The following is an 18673-nucleotide window of genomic DNA, read 5'->3' as shown; positions in this document are numbered from 1 at the left end:
CCCAGTTGTGCCACAGAATGTGGAATGTGGAAGCCTAGGCCTTCTTCTAGGTGCAAGAGAAGCATAAAGTTTATTGTGTTTAATGCTATATGAAGTGCAGCATTTCTTCTGTTTCATTCTAACCTCAATAAGAGCTATATAAGCAGAAGGAGCTACAGGCTCACTGTGGGGTATTTAGGTCAGGTCTAAAGAAGAATAGTTCAAATTGATCCTTATTTAGTGGTCCCTGAACAATGCAGTGGTTACCCAAAGAGGGACTCCCTGGGACTTGCAATTGCCACATTATGCAGCTGCGATGTGGATGGCAAGAGAAAATGAAAGATATTTTAACAGCCACTCTTAAATCTTTTATGGAAGGCTCATGCCAATTAAGAAGCTCTTTGCATTAGTTTGTCTCTAAGTAACACTGCACAATTCAATTTGAAAGTTCACATAGACCTAACTCAAACCCTTACACGGCTGGAACAGTAATTATAATCCTGGCAGGTCACACAGTTTATTTTTCATTGGGAGCCCAGAACACCCACACGAGGACAGAAATTCAAGGCTCTGCAGTCAGTTCCGTCGTCCGTCTAGGGCAGCAAGCCTACCAAGCATCCCTGCAGGGTCAAAAGGGCAACAGAATTTCAGGGCCGAGGATCAATAACCAGGCTTGGGTCCCTCACTCCCCAAGCCACAGGCCCGCAGAGGGTGAGCGTTAGGGGAAGGGGGCAGCAAGAATGGACGGGTGGGGATCGGCTCCTCTTTAAGAGGGACCTCTAGGCTCCAAGTAGCTGCGTTGATCTGGGGCCGGTTACTTAGTTTTTAAGCCTCATTCCCTTGTTTCCTAACTATTGGGAACTTATAGTGTCTTCCTCAAAAGACTGTTGTGAGGATCTAAAGGGAAAATGCGGGTAAACGTCTTGGCTAAGACCCTGGCCTGTGGTAAGTCCTTAATAAATAGCAGCAGAATTCTTTTTGTGGCTCTTATCATTGTCATTATTGCGCTGTATTGTCTTTGCAGTCGCCGCCACCACGACCATCCCCGCCCTCCTCACTTCTCCAGCCGGTTCCTCACCTCCCAGCCGGGCGGCTCCCGGCCTGGGTGGCTCATTCATTCCCTGGAGGGCCCGCTGGGCAACACTTGCCTCTCTAGGATGACCGATTCTCAGAAGGCAGGAAAGCCCCTCTGGAAGCCCTTCTCTCTTTCTTTCCCTCCTCCCTCTCCATCTCCCCGCCTTCGTATCAAGCACTATGTCTTTCCCGAGTTCAAACAGTGAGAGGACTCGCACCACAGGACTCAGCCCCGCTCCGAGCGCCCCCCCCCACTCGCAGCACCTTCGTCCTCCCTTCTCGGGCGCCTTCCCTGCCCGCCACTTCCCCCTGGCGGACGAGGCCGAGAGCGCCCTGGCCCCGGGGTTCAAGGGCCCTCCCGGTCCTCCGCGGCCCCCGCCCTAAGCTGGGCCCCCGCCAGCCCCACGCAAGCTCGCTAGCCCGGCCCGCTCCCTCCTTCTGCTCGCTGCCCCGCCACTTCTTCTTCTGCCTGCCACCCCGAGGGACCATGGCGAGGTTCAGCTGGGGATACGGCGAGCACAATGGTGAGCGCCTTCCGCGGATGGGAGGGGTGAGGGAGGGGGCTCTGCGCCGGGGACGGCCGAGGGGGACCGCCCGCTTCCCGGAGTCCGCCGACCGCACTCTGCCAATCCACACTTGGCGAGAAACTTTTCGGTTTGTCTTTTGAATGAGCAGCGCTCCCCGGAGCCACACGCAGGAAGCGGAGGGAAGGCATAGTCCTGCGTGGACAGGGAAAGCGTCTCGGAGGCTGTTGATAGTGGGGGTGAGTTGACGTGCGTTAGCCCTGTCACGATACCCCAGACCCCGAAATCTTCAGATATGTTCCCTCGCCTTCATTTGAAAAGCCGAAAACTTTCTCTAGTAGTAACTACTTATCAATCAAAGGCACCGAGTTTAGAAATCTGAGGACATATTTCAATGAATCGAGGACAAGTTTGCTTTCAGTCTTCTAAGCTCATTATCTCTACGGGGAAACAAATCATGGAAAATATTTGAAAATATACTTAAGAAATTTTAATGACTTGAATTGCAACATTGAAGATTTACGTTGCCTTCTTGTCAATCAATGTACCGCAACTTTCTTAATAGCTACCTGTTAGCTATAAAATATTTCCATAGCAACTTGCAGTTGGTTGACTGGTACTGCTGGTTTTACCAAGATTTTAGGTTCTTTCTTAGAAATGAAGTTATATTTTAAGCTACGTCTGCAGTCTGCATGCTTTCTCCTTCCCCTTCTACACATCCTTTCAGAGACTGAGGAATTAACAAAGGATCATTGACATTGTAACACGTTGGTAAAAATGTGTTTATTGATGGAACCAACAGGAATAATAAGATGTATACTTTTCTTCTTGTATATCTTAAATTATCAAAAGTAAACCATTTTTCTTGTTTTTGTATTAAACTGAACTGATGATTTTCAAATAACCATTACTTGAAATGTTTGCAAAGTGACACCACGAAAGCCTTACAGTGAATCACTGTCAAAATTAGGTCTGAGAATAATGATAGTAATAATAATAATACTTTCTTGGATTAACATGCATATTATTCAGCAGTACTGTATAGTTAATTTTATAGAAAGCTTACTTTCACAAAGAAACAGAAAAGTTTCATTTCTAATTGTAGTCTTTTTGAGGCTATGACTAACTTGCCAGTTAAAAACTGGCAGCAGGTGAAAGAGTTTTAATAATGAAAGGTATAATTTAGGTGGATTTCTCTTTGAGACTGCAATTATAATCTTACATTTTGCTAATTTTCAATTTATGTTTGGGGAAGAAACCTACAAAACAAATTTCTTTTAATTTCCCTCTCTGCTGGAATAATTTCTGTTATTGTTATTTAATAGTCACTGGGTGTTAACAGTGCCCTCACTATGATTAGGAAGGAGAAGCGTATTTTCAATCAATGAGTATTGATTACTCTTTAATATGTTTGAAAATATTGGCTCCAATGAAGTGCATCTGAAATTTTAAAAATCCATCTTAGAAATATGTGAAGGAGGTTAAGAGGTACAAACTTCCAATTACAAAATAAATGAATCACGAAGATGAAATGTACAGCGTGGGGAATAAAGTTATGTAAACTTTTTACCTAAAGTAAAAAGTTATGTAATGTCTTTGTATTGTGACAGATGGTAAGTAGACTTATCATGGTGATCATTTTGAATTGTATAAAAATATTGAATCACTGTGTTGTGCACTAGGTACTAACATAGGTAAATTATGCTTCAAAAACAAACAAACAAACCTAGAGAAGAAGAGATCAGATTTATGATTACCAGAGTGGGTGGGAAGGGGGAATTGGATGAAAGTGGTCAAAAGGTACACACTTCCAGTTATAAAATAAATAAGTACTAGGGATTTAATGCACAACATGCTACATATAATAAACACGGCTGTATGCTATATATATAAGTTGTCAAGAGAGTAAATCCTAAGAGTTCTCATCACAGGGAAAAAATATTTTTTCTATTTCTTTGATTTTGTATCTATATGAGATGACTGATGTTAACTAAACTTATTGTGGTAATCATATCATGGGGTATGTAAGTCACATCATTAAGCTGTACACCTGAAACTTACATAGTGCTGTATATCAATTATATCTCAATAAAATTGGAGAAAACCTAAGAAAAAAATGAAAATTTGAAAACGTAAAAAAAAAATTCATCTTAGAAAAGCCATTAACAAGGAGTGATTTTGTATTTCGGCTAAGAATTGTAGGACCATTCCCTGCTTTTAGATTCAATAGCTTTCTGAGGACCACACCTTTAAGTAGATCAACTTTGGCAAAATCCTATTGGAAATGTGTTGTATCCTGACTGGGCAAGTTTTGTTGCTTGCCAGTTTAGACTGGCAAGAGCAGTGAATGAGCAGACAAAAGGAAACTTTAGCTGGGAATAGTAGCAGTGATAAAATGGAACATCAAGAAATGAGGCATTGGAAGTGGTTACCTTCACAAACAGCTTACAACTTCTTCCACAAACCTTTGACAGTTTTATTAGTTTAGTTTAGGAAATGTGACAATCACTGAAAACTACCTATCTCTATGGATATTCAGAAAGTTCCTGAATCAATGGAAGAACTTCTGTATATCTCTATAACTATGTTTAAATGGGTTTAACGTTGCACATAAAAGGCAAGGGAAAGGAACCTACCATTATGGTTAATAGATAATATTGACTAACGCAAAGTGCTATTATTTTTATCTTATTTTGTCTTGCCTCTGCTTTTAAAAATAGTTCTGGTTATAAAGGACTGGAAATAGGAGCATAAAGGAATTAAGAGGAGAAAGATGCTCTTTCCTGATTGGAAAAAAGTTAATATGACATATGTGTTGCATACTTGAAATCTGATTCTCATTAGGTTAACTCATACTTGTGGGCAGTGAAATAGAACATTTTTTTCACATGAAAAAAGGACGAGATTGTATACAAAAAGAGTGTTAGAAAGGTAAATGAAAGTACTTAGTAAATAAGGAAATGCAATGCCTTTTCTGTAATAAGATGTAACAAAGGACTTTTGATGTTCAAGTTGCTTTCAAGTCCAAAGTGTATGATTCATAAGAGAACAATTTCTAAGTTATGTGTGTGGTTATGTATTCATGCTATGACTTTTTTGTACCTGAAGCATATGTAAAGGAAAGAATTTATGCTTTCTCTTTTGCAAAGAAGAAGAGTAATAAGGAGCGTTAGATTTAGAGATTGAAGCTGTTGATAATTATGATATATTTGCATTTCTTGAAATTTCATTCTAAATCTTATCTTTAAAAAATATTTGTTGTTGTTAGTAACAAATGCTTAATTCATCGTCATGCTGTGTCATCTTAGTTAGTACTTCACTTTTAGAGAAAGCAAGTTAGTTGGTTAGTGGAGTAGGGAAAAGCTTAGTCAGCAGCCGTGCTCTACAGACCTGGTGGAGGTGGTGTAAATTACAGGCAGAGTAGAGGAGGAAATAAGAACCTCTAACCTGTAAAGTCTGTAGACTGGCTTGGAGCTTACTTGAAGCTGCAACCTGGCTGTTGATTTTGAGAGGCAGAACTTGAATGAGTCTCCCAGAGAAGTGAGAGTATACAAGGGAATTGTCAGTTTATTGCTTCACCTCAATTTATCAAACATGTGTTCGATTTGGGAACTTGATGCGATTTTGACTTTGTGAATGAGGACCAGGATGCCAATTGTACCTTGTATTGGAATTCATGTAATATTGGCAAAACAACCCTGGAAGGACCTTCTGAAACACAGAAAGAGAGAAATAAATTGTTGCCTGACTCTACTGCAGAAAACCAACAATATTACATTTCCTGACATGGTGCAGTCATTTTATATGTGAAAAATTTACATATTTCCTTAGTTTGCCTGTTGCACATTCACAGGAAATTGAGCTGAGAACTGGGTGACATGTGAAGATACAGTGAGTGATAGAAGTGGGGAGAGCATTTTAAAGAACTACACCCTTTTTTGCTACACAGCTTTCTCAGCTCTGTTAGTTCTTTCAGCCCATAAACCTGACCTGTGGAGCTCTCACAGATCATTCTTGGAGCTGAGACTGAATCTCATTGTTTTCAACGATGAATTGTAGTGTTGCTTTTAGTTCAGTAGAAGGCATTTGTGAAGTACTTTTAACATGCTCTTTTGTCTACAAGGGTGAGTTTAATTCTGAAGATGAATTAAGGCAAACCAGGAAGTTTCCATACCCATAATAAAAGCAGTTGGTCTTGTAAAACAAAACAATTAGATGTTAAAGTGCTGAGGGTAAAGATCGTATTTTATTAATCTTTGTATTTTCTTCAATGTCAAGTACAGTGCATTGCACTCAACAAGTATTTGTTGAATGAAATAACTTATTCAGTCCTTTTCTTTTGGTCCCATATGTTAAAGGTCCTATTCATTGGAATGAATTTTTCCCTATTGCTGATGGAGATCAACAATCTCCAATTGAGATTAAAACCAAAGAAGTGAAATATGATTCTTCCCTCCGACCTCTTAGTATCAAGTACGACACAAGCTCAGCTAAAATCATCAGTAATAGTGGCCATTCCTTCAATGTTGACTTTGATGACACAGAGGACAAATCAGGTTGGCTTTTCTTTTTTTTCTTGGTTGGGGTGAGGAGCTTGGTTGATTGGATGGCACATTCTTATCTTTCATATTTGAACTACCTATGCACTGTGTGTCCCTTATTAGTACTTTGCTAGAACTTAGAGTAAAAGTTTTGTTTGATTAGTTCATGGAATAATGTCTTTCACACGGTGAATAAATAATAGACCAACCAAAAAAAAAAAAACAACTAGTTTATTTGTTAATTTAAAAACTGAGTGAAGTAGAAAAGAGCATTTCCTTTTAAAATGAACATTTAATCCTTATTCAAGTGTACCTCCTGCCCAAAGAATAGATGATATCAAGTTTAAAAGTAAGATTAAAGAGAAGATCAGAGAGAATCATATTTTGGAACACTTTTTAAGGCTTCCGACAAATTATTTTTATCTTAAGTCTACTATTAGGATAATGCTGTATTTACTCTATTAATGAAAAATAAATTTTAAAAATCCTTAATTGGAAGAAAGTCTTCACTTATTCATTAAGCTCAGATTTAGTTTAGTAATAATATCTTGTGTTTATGTAGTGCTATATTGTTAGCAAAAATTATAAGCCCATTACATTTCTTCCTCATATTTGTTAAATTCATATATGTGATTCGCTTTCATCAGAGCAATTTAAAAGATGCATAAGGAAAGATGAACACATGGTACTTTTCAACTTTTGGGTGGGTGGAGAAGTAACCTCACTTTTTACATATATTAAATTGTCTTTCCTTCAGACCCTCAGTTTTATGAATCTGTATTAATAGATATGGTTGATGTGATAGTACATTATAAAAGTAGTCCGAAGTTTCTAAGTACAAAGTTTATACCACCCATAATGGTAGTTTGATACTGTTTATGATCTCTCAAACAAAAAACTGAGGCTATCCTTTCCTACTTTTAGAATAAGAAATGATTAGATTGTACTTCATCTAAAACTTTCTCATAAAAAACCTTAGTCATAAAAAATTCTTACTTTAATTTGCTCAGTGATGATCCTGGTCTTCTCTCTCTCTCCCTCTCTTTCCCTCTCTCTTCCTCTCATTTTCCCTCTACTTTGGGTTAATCAGTGGAATTAGTTTGTCTGTGTTTCCAGATTCGACGCTGTGTCCGTGATGGGTAGTGTGTGCCCTCTCCCATAAGCAAAGGTCTCATTTCTATCTAGATCACAATGAAATTACCAGGGTTAATTGAAAATATCCATAAAGTACTTAGTATTCCTCTGAGACAGAAGCTACATATATATAGGTCATGAGTCTCATTCTTCTGTCTCAAGATAAATGAAGAGAATGTTTCATGGTAATTTGGGGGATTAAATTAATTAAAACATAGAAACCACCATGGCTAAAATAAATTGTTGCTGGTTTTTCTTTTTCTTTGGTACAAACTATAAAAAACACAAAGATACTTCTGTAACAAGCCATTTTAACTTGAGTAAAACAGTCTCCATTTTATAAAGAAGCCATTCTTACCAAGGTTAACTCTCAATCCCACCAGTCAAGAGACCACAGGTGTGAAACCTTCCTCATGGTCCTGGCAGGGCTTCTCTGGCTGGGCAGCTGCACAACCAGTGGTTAAGCTGTGGGGAGCCACTCCTCAAAATTTTAATAGTCCTTTAAAAAGCGACAGGTAGATGTGAAATTCACACAGGAAAAAATTCATTAGAGATAACTCTCCAATTGGCTGTAGCAGACAAGGGTGTTCTCCCCCTAGCTTCTGGTTTTTCGGAACACAGACAAGGTCCCCCCTCCCTAGGAATCACACCTGACTGGCCCCGTCACCCCTCCTGTGGCATCCCAGGCCTGTCCTCTTACAGAACTTCCCACATTGCATTGTGACTGCCAGTTGGTTCTTTCCACTCAGCTAAAGGCTCCCTGTGAGCAACAGCTGTGTCTTACTCATTTACCTAGCCTGGTGCCTGGCACACAGAGGGTACTCAATAAACGTATGTTTCAGTTAAAAGCATTTTTTTGGTATGATGTTTCTTGGAGGATATGGACAACACCATGGTATGGCATTAGGGTACAGAATGCATTAGTATATGTAGGTGAAGTCCTGATAGAATTACAAACCACCAGAAATCAATTAATATTTACCATTTGACACCTAAATAGTTTGAACATTGGTGGATTATTCATAGTTTGAACATGTAATTTTTAAAGGCTGTGGTACTACTTTTTAAGTTTTAATAAATGAAATAGTTCCTGACATATAGTAAATACTCAATAACTACTAATAACTAGTAATAAAAATAATAATAAATAATAATGGTCTGTGTCCCTTCTGTGGATAAGATATGTTGTGCTGAAATTTTAAAAAGATGTCAAAAGGAAGGAAGATGCTTTCTTGCTAAGAAAGGCCTACTAAGAATGCTAGTAACTTGATGGATTCAGTGACTGTTCTTTAATTTTCATCTCTAAAAATTGTCAATTTCTCAGTTATAATCCTGTTATCTAGTTCTAGGTAACTGCCTGAAGTTAAACAAATGTACAAGATCTTAAATTATATATTAAAAAAGAAAAAAACAGAAAAAGATGGGGAGTAAGCATACCTTAGTTGTGTGATCCATGCCCCGCCCCGCCCTGAGCCAAGATATACAGGAAACTAAATTGGCAATCTGTGACAATGATGTATTATAAAACTTTATTATAATTATGTTTCCTTCTATAAGTTTCTTGAGGATAAGGATGGCCTTGCTCATTGTGTACTTAGTATTGAACACAGTTGCTGGCCCATTATAAGCTCTAAAGAATTGTTGAATGAATGAGTGATCAGAGAGTAACTTGGAGTGCACATGCTCAGAGCAAAGGAAGCCAGAAGCCAGACTAATGAAGACTGTCCTGGCTCTGAAAAGAATTCAAGCCCCAGTAGCTAGGACCATTCCTATCTTCATTCTCTCTCTCTCTCTCTCTCTCTCACTATAATCCTGGCAGATCTGTGCTCTTTGTTCTTTTCCTAGATTCCAAGCAAAATATAGATGTGCTGTTCATTTAGTTTTACTTCAGAGAACTCTTTACCATACAGTGATCAGTCCATGACTTTTATTAGATTCACAAGTCCTAAGACTATGCGCTTTAGTGATGCTCAGGTCACTTCAGTAGCATCCTTACAAACTGAAGTTTGTGGGGGAGTGTTTCTACAGGTGAGGTCTCTTTCTTACTTTATGTTAGTAACATTTATTGATCCGGGAACTGTCCTAGGCATTGGGTATACAAGAGAATGAGATCAATTCTGCCTTAAAGGAGTGTGTATCCTAGTGAGATAGACAGTAAATGCATGAACAGACAAGTGTTTTGCTTTCTAAATGAATTTTTTTCTGATTTTGTTTTGCCAGCCTTGCTTATCATTTTAGGCAGCTGACTACAGTGTAGTTTCAGAAAGTGAGTAGAGTAAGCAAATTACTAACAATTAAAAAAAAAGTTAAGTTCAATAGAGTAATGCATATGTTCCTAGTTGGTCTTTGCAGCATATAGCAAATGACAGATATCCTTTTACTAAGTTATTAAAATTTTCTCAGACTTTAAAATTAACTCTGGTTTCTTGATCTCTGTAGATCTCTTATATGAAAGTTTTATTTGGAATAGACTTTTTTAAAAATCTTAATGGAGGGATACGTGAAGTATTATATATATATATATATATATATATGTGCTAAGTGTGATTTTGGAGAAATACTTACTAGTTTTCAAACATAAGATGGAAACAATATATATTTATTCATCTAGGTTGGAAAGTAAGATGAAGAATTTGACTCTTTAAAACACTAAATCATCCTCATTAAAAAATAATTTTTGTCACCATTATTCATTTTATATCATAGTTTAGCTGTTTAGTTGTTTTATTATAGACCATCTCAACGTTGGCGATTCACCTTGGTATTTTGACTCATTTTTTCCCACTCTGTGTTTCTTTGGTAGAGCACTGCTCCAGGAGAATAGTCTTCATGGTTAGACATTTGATCATAGTCCCAGGTTGGATATTTTAGTTAAAACACTCCAAGTCCAGATATGTAAAGAGTAAGGCAATCTCTGTTGCTTAACTAAGCAGAGCTGTGCTAATCTGGCTTTAAACCCTGGATTCAGAGCAGGCTTTCCAGAGATCAACCAGTACTCTTGGATGTTTCCCTAATAATGTGTGTGTTTCTTGGTATCACTTTCTTTCTCCTGAGCCAGCTTGTTTGCATCTTCTCCCAAAGTCAATTCCACATTGATCACTCAAGCTCTCTAAGCTGCTTTTTATCTGTGAAGGAATGACTTCAAGGTTCAGCTCAGGTCTTATTACGCAATAGCGAGGGGAAAAGAGACCCTAGAGCTGTTGATTTCTTTTTGTTTGGAATGCCACTGCATCCATGCTATATGGAGTCAGGGAAATGAGCCTTTTAAATTAATTTATCTGTGAATCATCTTTGAAACTGTTTGTTTAAATACAAATCAAATATTTTATTCATTCCTTCATCAAATATTTATTGTGCATCTCCTCTGTGATGGTTACTATGCTAGGTGATGGGATGGGTACAACAGAGACCCGAGCAGATGGTCTCTGCCCTCGTGAACATTGTTCCGTGGGAGAAGAAACAGTACAATTTTCTGTTTGTGACAGAGTGACAGAAGAGCAAGCCCTAGAGTCTGGTGTAAGTGGTTCTCCCTTCTCTTTTATTTTTCAGAGGGCTCTGAACATAGCTATCTTTATTTATTATAAAGAAATCTGGATGCAAATGAATCTAAAGGAAGCCCCAACCATTCAACCTTACAAAAGATTTTATTATATACACTCCCATTTTTTTTCCTTAGGCAGTTTCAGGAATTGTAGAAGTTAAAGAACATCCAGTCCAATCTCTTAATTAAACAAACAATCACAAATATAGACAAGAAAGCTGAAGCCCATAGAGGCTTAAATGAGTTTTGAAAGGTGGCATAGTTTAGTAGCCAAGCTGGGACTATTCCCACATCTGCTGATTCCAACTACTATACCAACTCTTAATTACTGATGTTCAACTTCAGCCGAGTCAAACCAAGTAAGGGAGAAATGAATTCAGTTGTACTGGTCAATACAGATGGCAGTCTGGATCATTCTTTCTCCTACAGTATAGCTCAAAGAGGAGTGTGCCTTAGTCAAATGTATTATCTTGTCTTTTTTGTTGTTGTTGTTTGTAGAAAACTGCATGTGATACCTCTTAACATCTTTTGCTTCTTATATAAGGTGCATCATTCTTGACAAATTTTGAGATATATATATATATATATATATATATATATATATATATATATATATATATATATATCTTCTGAAGAGGAGGGTAATTTAAATCAAACTATTGTTTAAGGCTGCACCATACCAATCCATCACTTAATCCTGTTGGAATGTCAATGAGAGATTAGCAGTGCTTTTGATGTAATCAGCATGCGATGCTTCCACATCTTCACATATCCTTTAAAACATGCTCAATAAAGATTAATTGGGAGGAGACAGTTTAGGACTATGTTTTCTACTAAAAAGCTTTTCTGTGTACTTAATATATGATTCTATTCCCACGGTTTTAGAGATCATATGTGTTGAGGCAAAGTACTAAAATATACTCTGCCAAAGTGACAAAGATTTGATGGATTATTTTTAAAGTGTTAATTTTGTCCTGTATTTCATGTTTCCCCAAGAAGATAGAATTCAAGTATAAAAGACATGCTTACTTTGCCAGTTTTTGTAGTAATCATAACAGCAATAAAATAGTAATAATAGCTAACGTGTCCAGCATGCTGACTTTCTGCCAGGCAGTGATAAGTACTTTGTGTTCAATTTTTCTTCTGTTTTTACAACAGCATCAGGAGGAGGTAACATTACTCTCTGGAGGTTATAGACAGGAGAGCTGAGGTTTCAAAGTTAAAGGATTTGTGCAAGATGACACAGTTAGTAAATAAGGTGTGAGCCCCAGGACTCTTAACGCTGAAGCCTGTTCTCTGACCATATTGCTAGGCTGCTCTACCGTGTTCAAGATGGAGCTCTTAGCACATCACATTTTTATTTAGAGAGACTGACATTCTCCATTAAACAGAGCAATTCTTTACCTCTACAAACTCCCAGTTTCTGCTACTTTTAACCAGTGTGTCTGTTTTGATTTACAAGATATTCCATAAAAACCTGTATTGTGGACTCTTTAACCTTTTAAAATGTTTGTTTTTACTCCTCATATACTTAAAAGTTGTATTCCTGTCAGCCATCTGAATGACATTTATAAAAAATTCCTTGAAGGACATGGAGATGTTGAGTGATCCAGGGAGATGCTGTGGGTTGTGACAGGATGTGTAATTTTTTTTTTTTCTTGCTGACAATTTAAAATGTATTGATGTTTAGTTCTGCGTGGGGGTCCTCTCACCGGAAGCTACAGGTTACGACAGTTTCACCTTCACTGGGGGTCCACCGATGATCACGGCTCTGAACACGTGGTGGACGGCGTGAGATATGCCGCAGAGGTGAGCCCTCAGACTTGTATTCATCATTCAGAGTTTTTCTATGTGATGGGATTTTGGGGACACAGAAGACAACTCTCCTTATGCCAGATTAGGTATCTCAGTGGCTGAAATCACTCTATTCTGTCAGCATGAGAGTTTATCAACATGAGAGCCACACGTTTGGCCCTTCTGAGTCTTAGAGATTAAGGTTTTTGTGCCATTTTAGAAATGAATAAACTGGAGACTTAGAGAGACTAAGTAACTTATCCAGCTAGGAAGCAGTTGAGATGGCTTGAAACCCAGGTCTGTCCAATACCAATTACAAACTCTGTTGTATTTCCTGAAAAACCAGTGAGAAGGGAGAGAAAGAAACATTTGGTTTAGGCCCAACTGTGTACACATTTGGTCCAGACACAAATATATACTAAGATCACGTAAAGTCCGTATAATAGAGTTAATAGTAAGTGGCCAAGTTCCTCGTAGGGAAAAAAAGTAAAGTCACAAACCCTCCTAAACTCTACATTACCTCTACAACCCCAGGTATTAAAATGGAGTCTCTGTTAATTATTCAGGTCGTTGGTAAAGCAGAATAGGATGAAGTGTTCATTGACTTGTTTTTTTTCCATTGGGGAGTGAACTTCTTTTCCTTATAATCATATTCATTAATAATATTCTACTTTTTCTAATCCTCTGGTTAAAGGACAAAGCATAATATACTTCAAGCTTTAAAACAGTTAAATATTGGGCTTCCCTGGCGCAGTGGTTGAGAGTCTGCCTGCCGATGCAAGGGATATGGTGTGGAGCGGCTGGGCCGTGAGCCATGGCCGTGAGCCATGGCCGCTGAGCCTGTGCGTCCGGAGCCTGTGCTCCGCAACGGGAGAGGCCACAACAGTGACAGGCCCGCGTACCGCCAAAAAAAAAAACAAAACAAAAAAAACCAGTTAAATATTGCTAACACCCAGCTTTATCATGAGATGAAAGTGAATTATTGTGTGACTCAACCAAAGCTACTTATGTGAAAATATATAATGTGGCTTGTGAGTCGCCTAGGCAAGACAGAGCAAATGTTACCAGGCAAGTACAGTTTTTCTTCATTTTTCTTGTGATTACTGACCTGTGGAGTTGAGACACTCTTTTATAGCCCTGCTGTTCAGAGAGATTCAGCAAACAGACTTCTTTCCAGTTTTATTTTTCTGTTGACTTATACATCTGCTCTCTGAGACTATCAACCAAAACGTCCTTTTTGCCTACTAAAACACTTTTGCTTGAGGCCAAGTGCTTAGGGTATGGGACCTGCTCTTTCCTTGGGGTGGAGGAATAAAATCTACATCCAAAGTGGACAAAAGATGCTAAGAATGTACAAAGCAGAACTCCTGAATCTGTACAGTGTCTCAGTTTATATCACCTACTGAATAGTTTTCATGTTTGCTTTCTAAAGTTTCGTGTTCTAAATTTGACATGTTCTAACTTTCAAAAGCTTTGTGCAGATTAAGAGCTGGCTTTGGATCACTGAACTGTAATTTTCCTAAGCCGCTTAGGAAAATTGGTCACATTGCTTTATGTTTACACCTTCTAACTTCATAAACTTCAAAGTATACTCTCAGAGAGGTTGACTCTGAGTTGGCAAGTGGTTTCCTGGAAAGGGCCCTCATATATCCTGAAATTAGTCAGAGGCTCAGAGTCCTTACTTGCAGAGCAAGGGCCATCTTTGTAGGTTTTCCTTCTTGAAGAAGATGAAGCTTTGACTGGAATTTCACACTGTTCTTTAATGTATGTTTAAGGCTATTTATTTCATTTGTTCATGCATGCATGCATTCATTCATTCTTTTAAGAATTCATTGAGATCCTATCATGTCCCCCATCTTGGCCCAACTTACTCGTGCTCATCCTGAAGGGAGTGCTGGGAAGGAGGAGGGATGGGTCAGGAAACACTTCCTCATGGAAAAGGCTTTACCCAAACCTGAAGCAGGAGCAGGAGTGAGCCAGGCAAAGGGGAGAGCGCCTGCATAGACTCATGTGTGAGTACTGGGGCTGGGGAAGAGTATAACATATTATCACATATTTGAAGAACAGAATGGCCAGTGTGATTAGAGCATGAAGTAAAAAGAGGAGAGTTGTCAGGGGTAAAGTTGGGAGGCTAGAGGCATCTCATCTTATTAAGGTAAGTCACGTGAGTATTGCGAACTTTATTCTTAGTGCAACAAGAAGCCACTTATTGGCTTTGAATCAGGAAGTGATCATATACGTGTTTTAAAAATATCATTCAAACTATAGTTTGAGAATAAATTGGGTTGAAGCAGGAGTGGATAAAGGGAACCAGTCAGGAGGCTTTCGGGAATTTTCCAGGTAATAGGACATAGTGCAGCTGGAGGGCTGGCTGGCTGGAAGTGCCACTTCAGTGGGGTGATTGGTGATTACTTGGGGTTGAGGGTGAGGGAGGGAAGGAGTCAGTGTTTCTGGCTTGAGATAGGAATGTAACTGGAAGAAGAGGAAGTCTGGGTCAGACCTCAGGGTTGGTGGGTGTTCAAGGTCGACAATAAACAAATAAATAAATTGGATGTGGTAAGTTCTTTGATAGGAACAATACCACATGATCTGGTAGAGTAACTGGGTGCTTAAGAAAGGCCTCTTTGAGATGATCAGTGAATTGAGACTGAATGACCAGAAGAAGCCACTCTGAGGAAATCTAGGGAGATCTTTCTGGTAAGTGGGAACAACAGGTCCAGGTGCTCTCAGGAAGAAATGAGGTTGGCATGTTCTAGAAGACAAAGACATTGGCTTCCAGGATTGGAGTTAATGAGAGAGGAGATATTATTAGCCATGTTCCAGAGAGGCCTGCAGGGGCCATACCAAGTTGGTCTTTGGGGGGCTTGGTGAGCAGTTTGGAGTTTATCTTCATGTAGCAGGACAAAGACAATGGAGGGTTTCGAGCAGGGCAATGGCATGCTCTGCTTTATATTTTATAAAATATAGCTAGCTGCTCCGTGGCTAAGAGTTTGGGCAAACATTGAAGAAGCAGGGAGACAAACTAGAAGGCTATGAACGTGTTCACATGAGCGATGATGGTGATTTGTACTATGGGGTGGTGGAGATGAAGAGAGCTAGACGAATCCATATGTTTGGGGGGTAAAATCCATGGGATTTGCCAAGGAGAAGGATGTCAATATTGAAGGAAGGAAAAAGAGGAATCTAGAAGCACTCTTAAGATTTTGGCTTGAGCAACCATGAGAATGGTTGTGCTATTTGCTGAGATGGGAAAGTCTAGGGAGGAGCAGGCTGCAGACAGGAATGAACTGTTTGGACATGTTAAGTTGGAGAGACAACTATAGATATTCTAGTCTCGTGTTCAAATAGGCTACTGGATACAAACCTGGAGTTTAAAGAAAAGGTCAGGGTGGGAGATGGAGGTATTTGGGAGTCATTTGCGTTGGGTTTCAGGTTCAAAAGGATCCCTTTGTGCTTGGCTATCATAAGTGATTCCTAGGGGTTGTTTAGTTTTTCCAGCTACTTTTGTACCTAACTTCAGGATTATCATCAAGTTGTGTCCTCTTAAAAAATAAAAATATGGGGCTTCCCTGGTGGCGCAGTGGTTGAGAGTCCGCCTGCCGATGCAGGGGACACGGTTCGTGTCCCGGTCCGGGAAGATCCTACATGCCGCGGAGCGGCTGGGCCCATGAGCCATGGCCGCTGAGCCTGCGCGTCCGGAGCCTGTGCTCCGCTACGTGAGAGGCCACAACAGTGAGAGGCCCGCGTACCACAAAAAGAAAACAAAACAAAAACAAACACAAAAATCCCCACCCACATTTAAAGCTGTAACCTATAAAAATTTAATTTGGAGCCTAATCTAATGATTTGTGACATTACAGATATTAAAGTAATCTAAATCATGAAAGACTTTATCCCGAGAGTCACCTATCTACAAAAAGTAGGCTAATAGTTCACTGCATATTTGGAACTTTATCTGATTACAATTTATGCCAAATACATAATGAGTGTATTAAATATGTAGTTGATAGTAAAATTACAATTTCAACATTAATGAGCACATTATATGAAGCAATAGTATGCAATTTAAAAATATTAAAGTTGAAAAATACTATTATTTAGAAATTGCTTTCCAATAGGGAAGAATCTTATTTCCCTTTTTTTTTTTTTTTTTTTTTTTTTTTTTTTTTTGCAGTACGCGGGCCTCTCACTGCCGTGGCCTCTCCCGTTGCGGAGCATGGGCTCCGGACCCGCAGGCTCAGTGGCCATGGCTCACGGGCCCAGCCGCTCCGCGGCATGTGGGATCTTCCCGGACCGGGGCACGAACCCGTGTCCCCTGCATCAGCAGGCGGACTCCCAACCACTGCGCCACCAGGGAAGCCCTTATTTCCATTTTTGCAGTGGCTACTATAACTTCTTGTCATTCAGTTCAAATCACTGTGGCTGTCACTGTTAGAAAATGTGAGTTTGTTGTTTGTTTGAGTTTTAGTTCAAATACAAATGCTAATAAAGCTGATATCAGTGGCTCTGAAGATACTGCTGCCAGTTAAGCAAAGTGTGTGGCAGAGAGAAGGACTTGTTTAAAAAAACAAAACATTTTTCTTGTTTTAGTCTCCTATAATATTTCAAACAATTGTTGTTTTTAACCAGTGGAAGGATATACAGATAGATTCATGTCTCTTTAGTTACACATTCATTTTCTAATCCGTTGGAGTTGTGAACATAAAGAGGGCATTTCACATCTTTCTATCTCTTTGGTGTCATCTCTTGCAAAGTGAACTATGTTGGCAAGGAGCCACTTAAAACAACTTCAGCATACTTTCCTACCTCTCCCTTACAGTGGAACATCATCTGTCTCATGTGAGCCACATGAATTTTGTTTCGTCATCCAATGTTTTCAGGCTTTGTGCCTCTCCCAGCTATCTGACATCAACATAGACCATGGCACCAGAAGAATCTGCTTCTGTATTTTCCATCTAGATATGCCACAGTCTTCCTTGATTGTTTGTTAATGGTGCACTATTTTATAGTTTTATAGTTCCCAGTTTATGGTAACTCTTATTTATCTAGAAAGCCTCCCATATTAGTTGCCTGTGAGATGTGAAGTTATATTTAAAGGAAGGGGTAAAAATATTCATTTGAATATACTACATTCTCTCTGTTACAGCCAGAAAGCTGATTTGTGCATGAAACCCTTCATAAATAAGTGTTTCCTCCCCGAGGTGCCAAAAGGACTCATTTGAAAGAGATCTTATCTGAAGTCCATCCTTCCTGGAGGGTCCTTGGACAACATGGCTGAGTCATGATCTTGGCCAAGTCATTTGGGTGCCTGCATTGCCCTCTGGATTCTATCTCAGTTTGTCCTTCCCTTAACCAGGAATGAAGACCCTCTAAGAGTGGTCTTCTGCCTTACTGTCATTCTACAACCCTTCACGCTTGTTTGTGAGTCTGGAATACTGCATTGTTTACTATTGTAGGACATTTAGGACACCTTTGGAAGTTGTGAAGTGGGTGAAGCCTGTTTTCTAGAGTTCCAACTCCTTGTCCAACTCCAACTCCTTGTCTCTTTCTTCTTTCCACCCCCCCCCCCATCAGTAGCACCAGTTGCCTCTCATTTTCTTCCTCAGATGCCTCTGTTTACAAGACCCTGAAGCCTCTTTTTCCCTCTTAAAACTTGCTCTCAACAGAGGATCTGAACATATTCTTAGAAGTTAGAAAATGTGTAAATACCGCTAAAAATAATTACCCCTAAGGAGAATTTGCATTTTCAAGCCATAAAAAGTCTTAAACTGCAGTGATGAACATCTGACTGGCAGTTTCAGGAACAACTGGCGCTGTTCTCAGCAGCAGGATTGTCCCCAAATACCTACTGTGTGGAGTTTGACTTCTCCACTTGCCTATGACCCTGCGCTCGTGCGTTGGACTCAGCCGCCAGCTGGGGTCTAATTGAAGGCTGCACAGTTGCAGTCCCATCTGTGGACATGGGGGAGCCCTGAGTCACTTGGGAGCAATTGTTGGAGATTGTTAGGGCTAGAGAGGCTTGACAGGATGCTCCAGAGCCTTCTAGTGATGTGGACTTCAGCACAGTACACCACAGACCAAAGTGA

General features: G+C 39.4%; 1 protein-coding gene across 1 annotated transcript in view; it reads left to right on the top strand.

Moving 5' to 3' along the window:
• Window positions 1–1407: 1407 nt before the first annotated feature.
• CA13 (carbonic anhydrase 13) overlaps window positions 1408–18673 on the top strand; it is a 30000-nt gene continuing 12734 nt past the window's right edge. Inside the window, exons 1-3 of the mRNA XM_079901535.1 lie at window positions 1408–1577; window positions 5936–6133; window positions 12484–12602. Of these exons, the coding sequence (XP_079757661.1) occupies window positions 1541–1577; window positions 5936–6133; window positions 12484–12602 (354 nt within the window). The 5' untranslated portion in view covers window positions 1408–1540. The remainder of the gene's footprint in view (window positions 1578–5935; window positions 6134–12483; window positions 12603–18673) is intronic.

The sequence above is a fragment of the Stenella coeruleoalba genome, assembly GCF_951394435.1.
Source record: "Stenella coeruleoalba genome assembly, chromosome: 17".
NCBI classification, from domain to species: domain Eukaryota; kingdom Metazoa; phylum Chordata; class Mammalia; order Artiodactyla; family Delphinidae; genus Stenella; species Stenella coeruleoalba.
The sequence above is the reverse complement of the archived record's forward strand: the minus strand, read 5'-3'. Positions and strand labels throughout refer to the sequence as shown.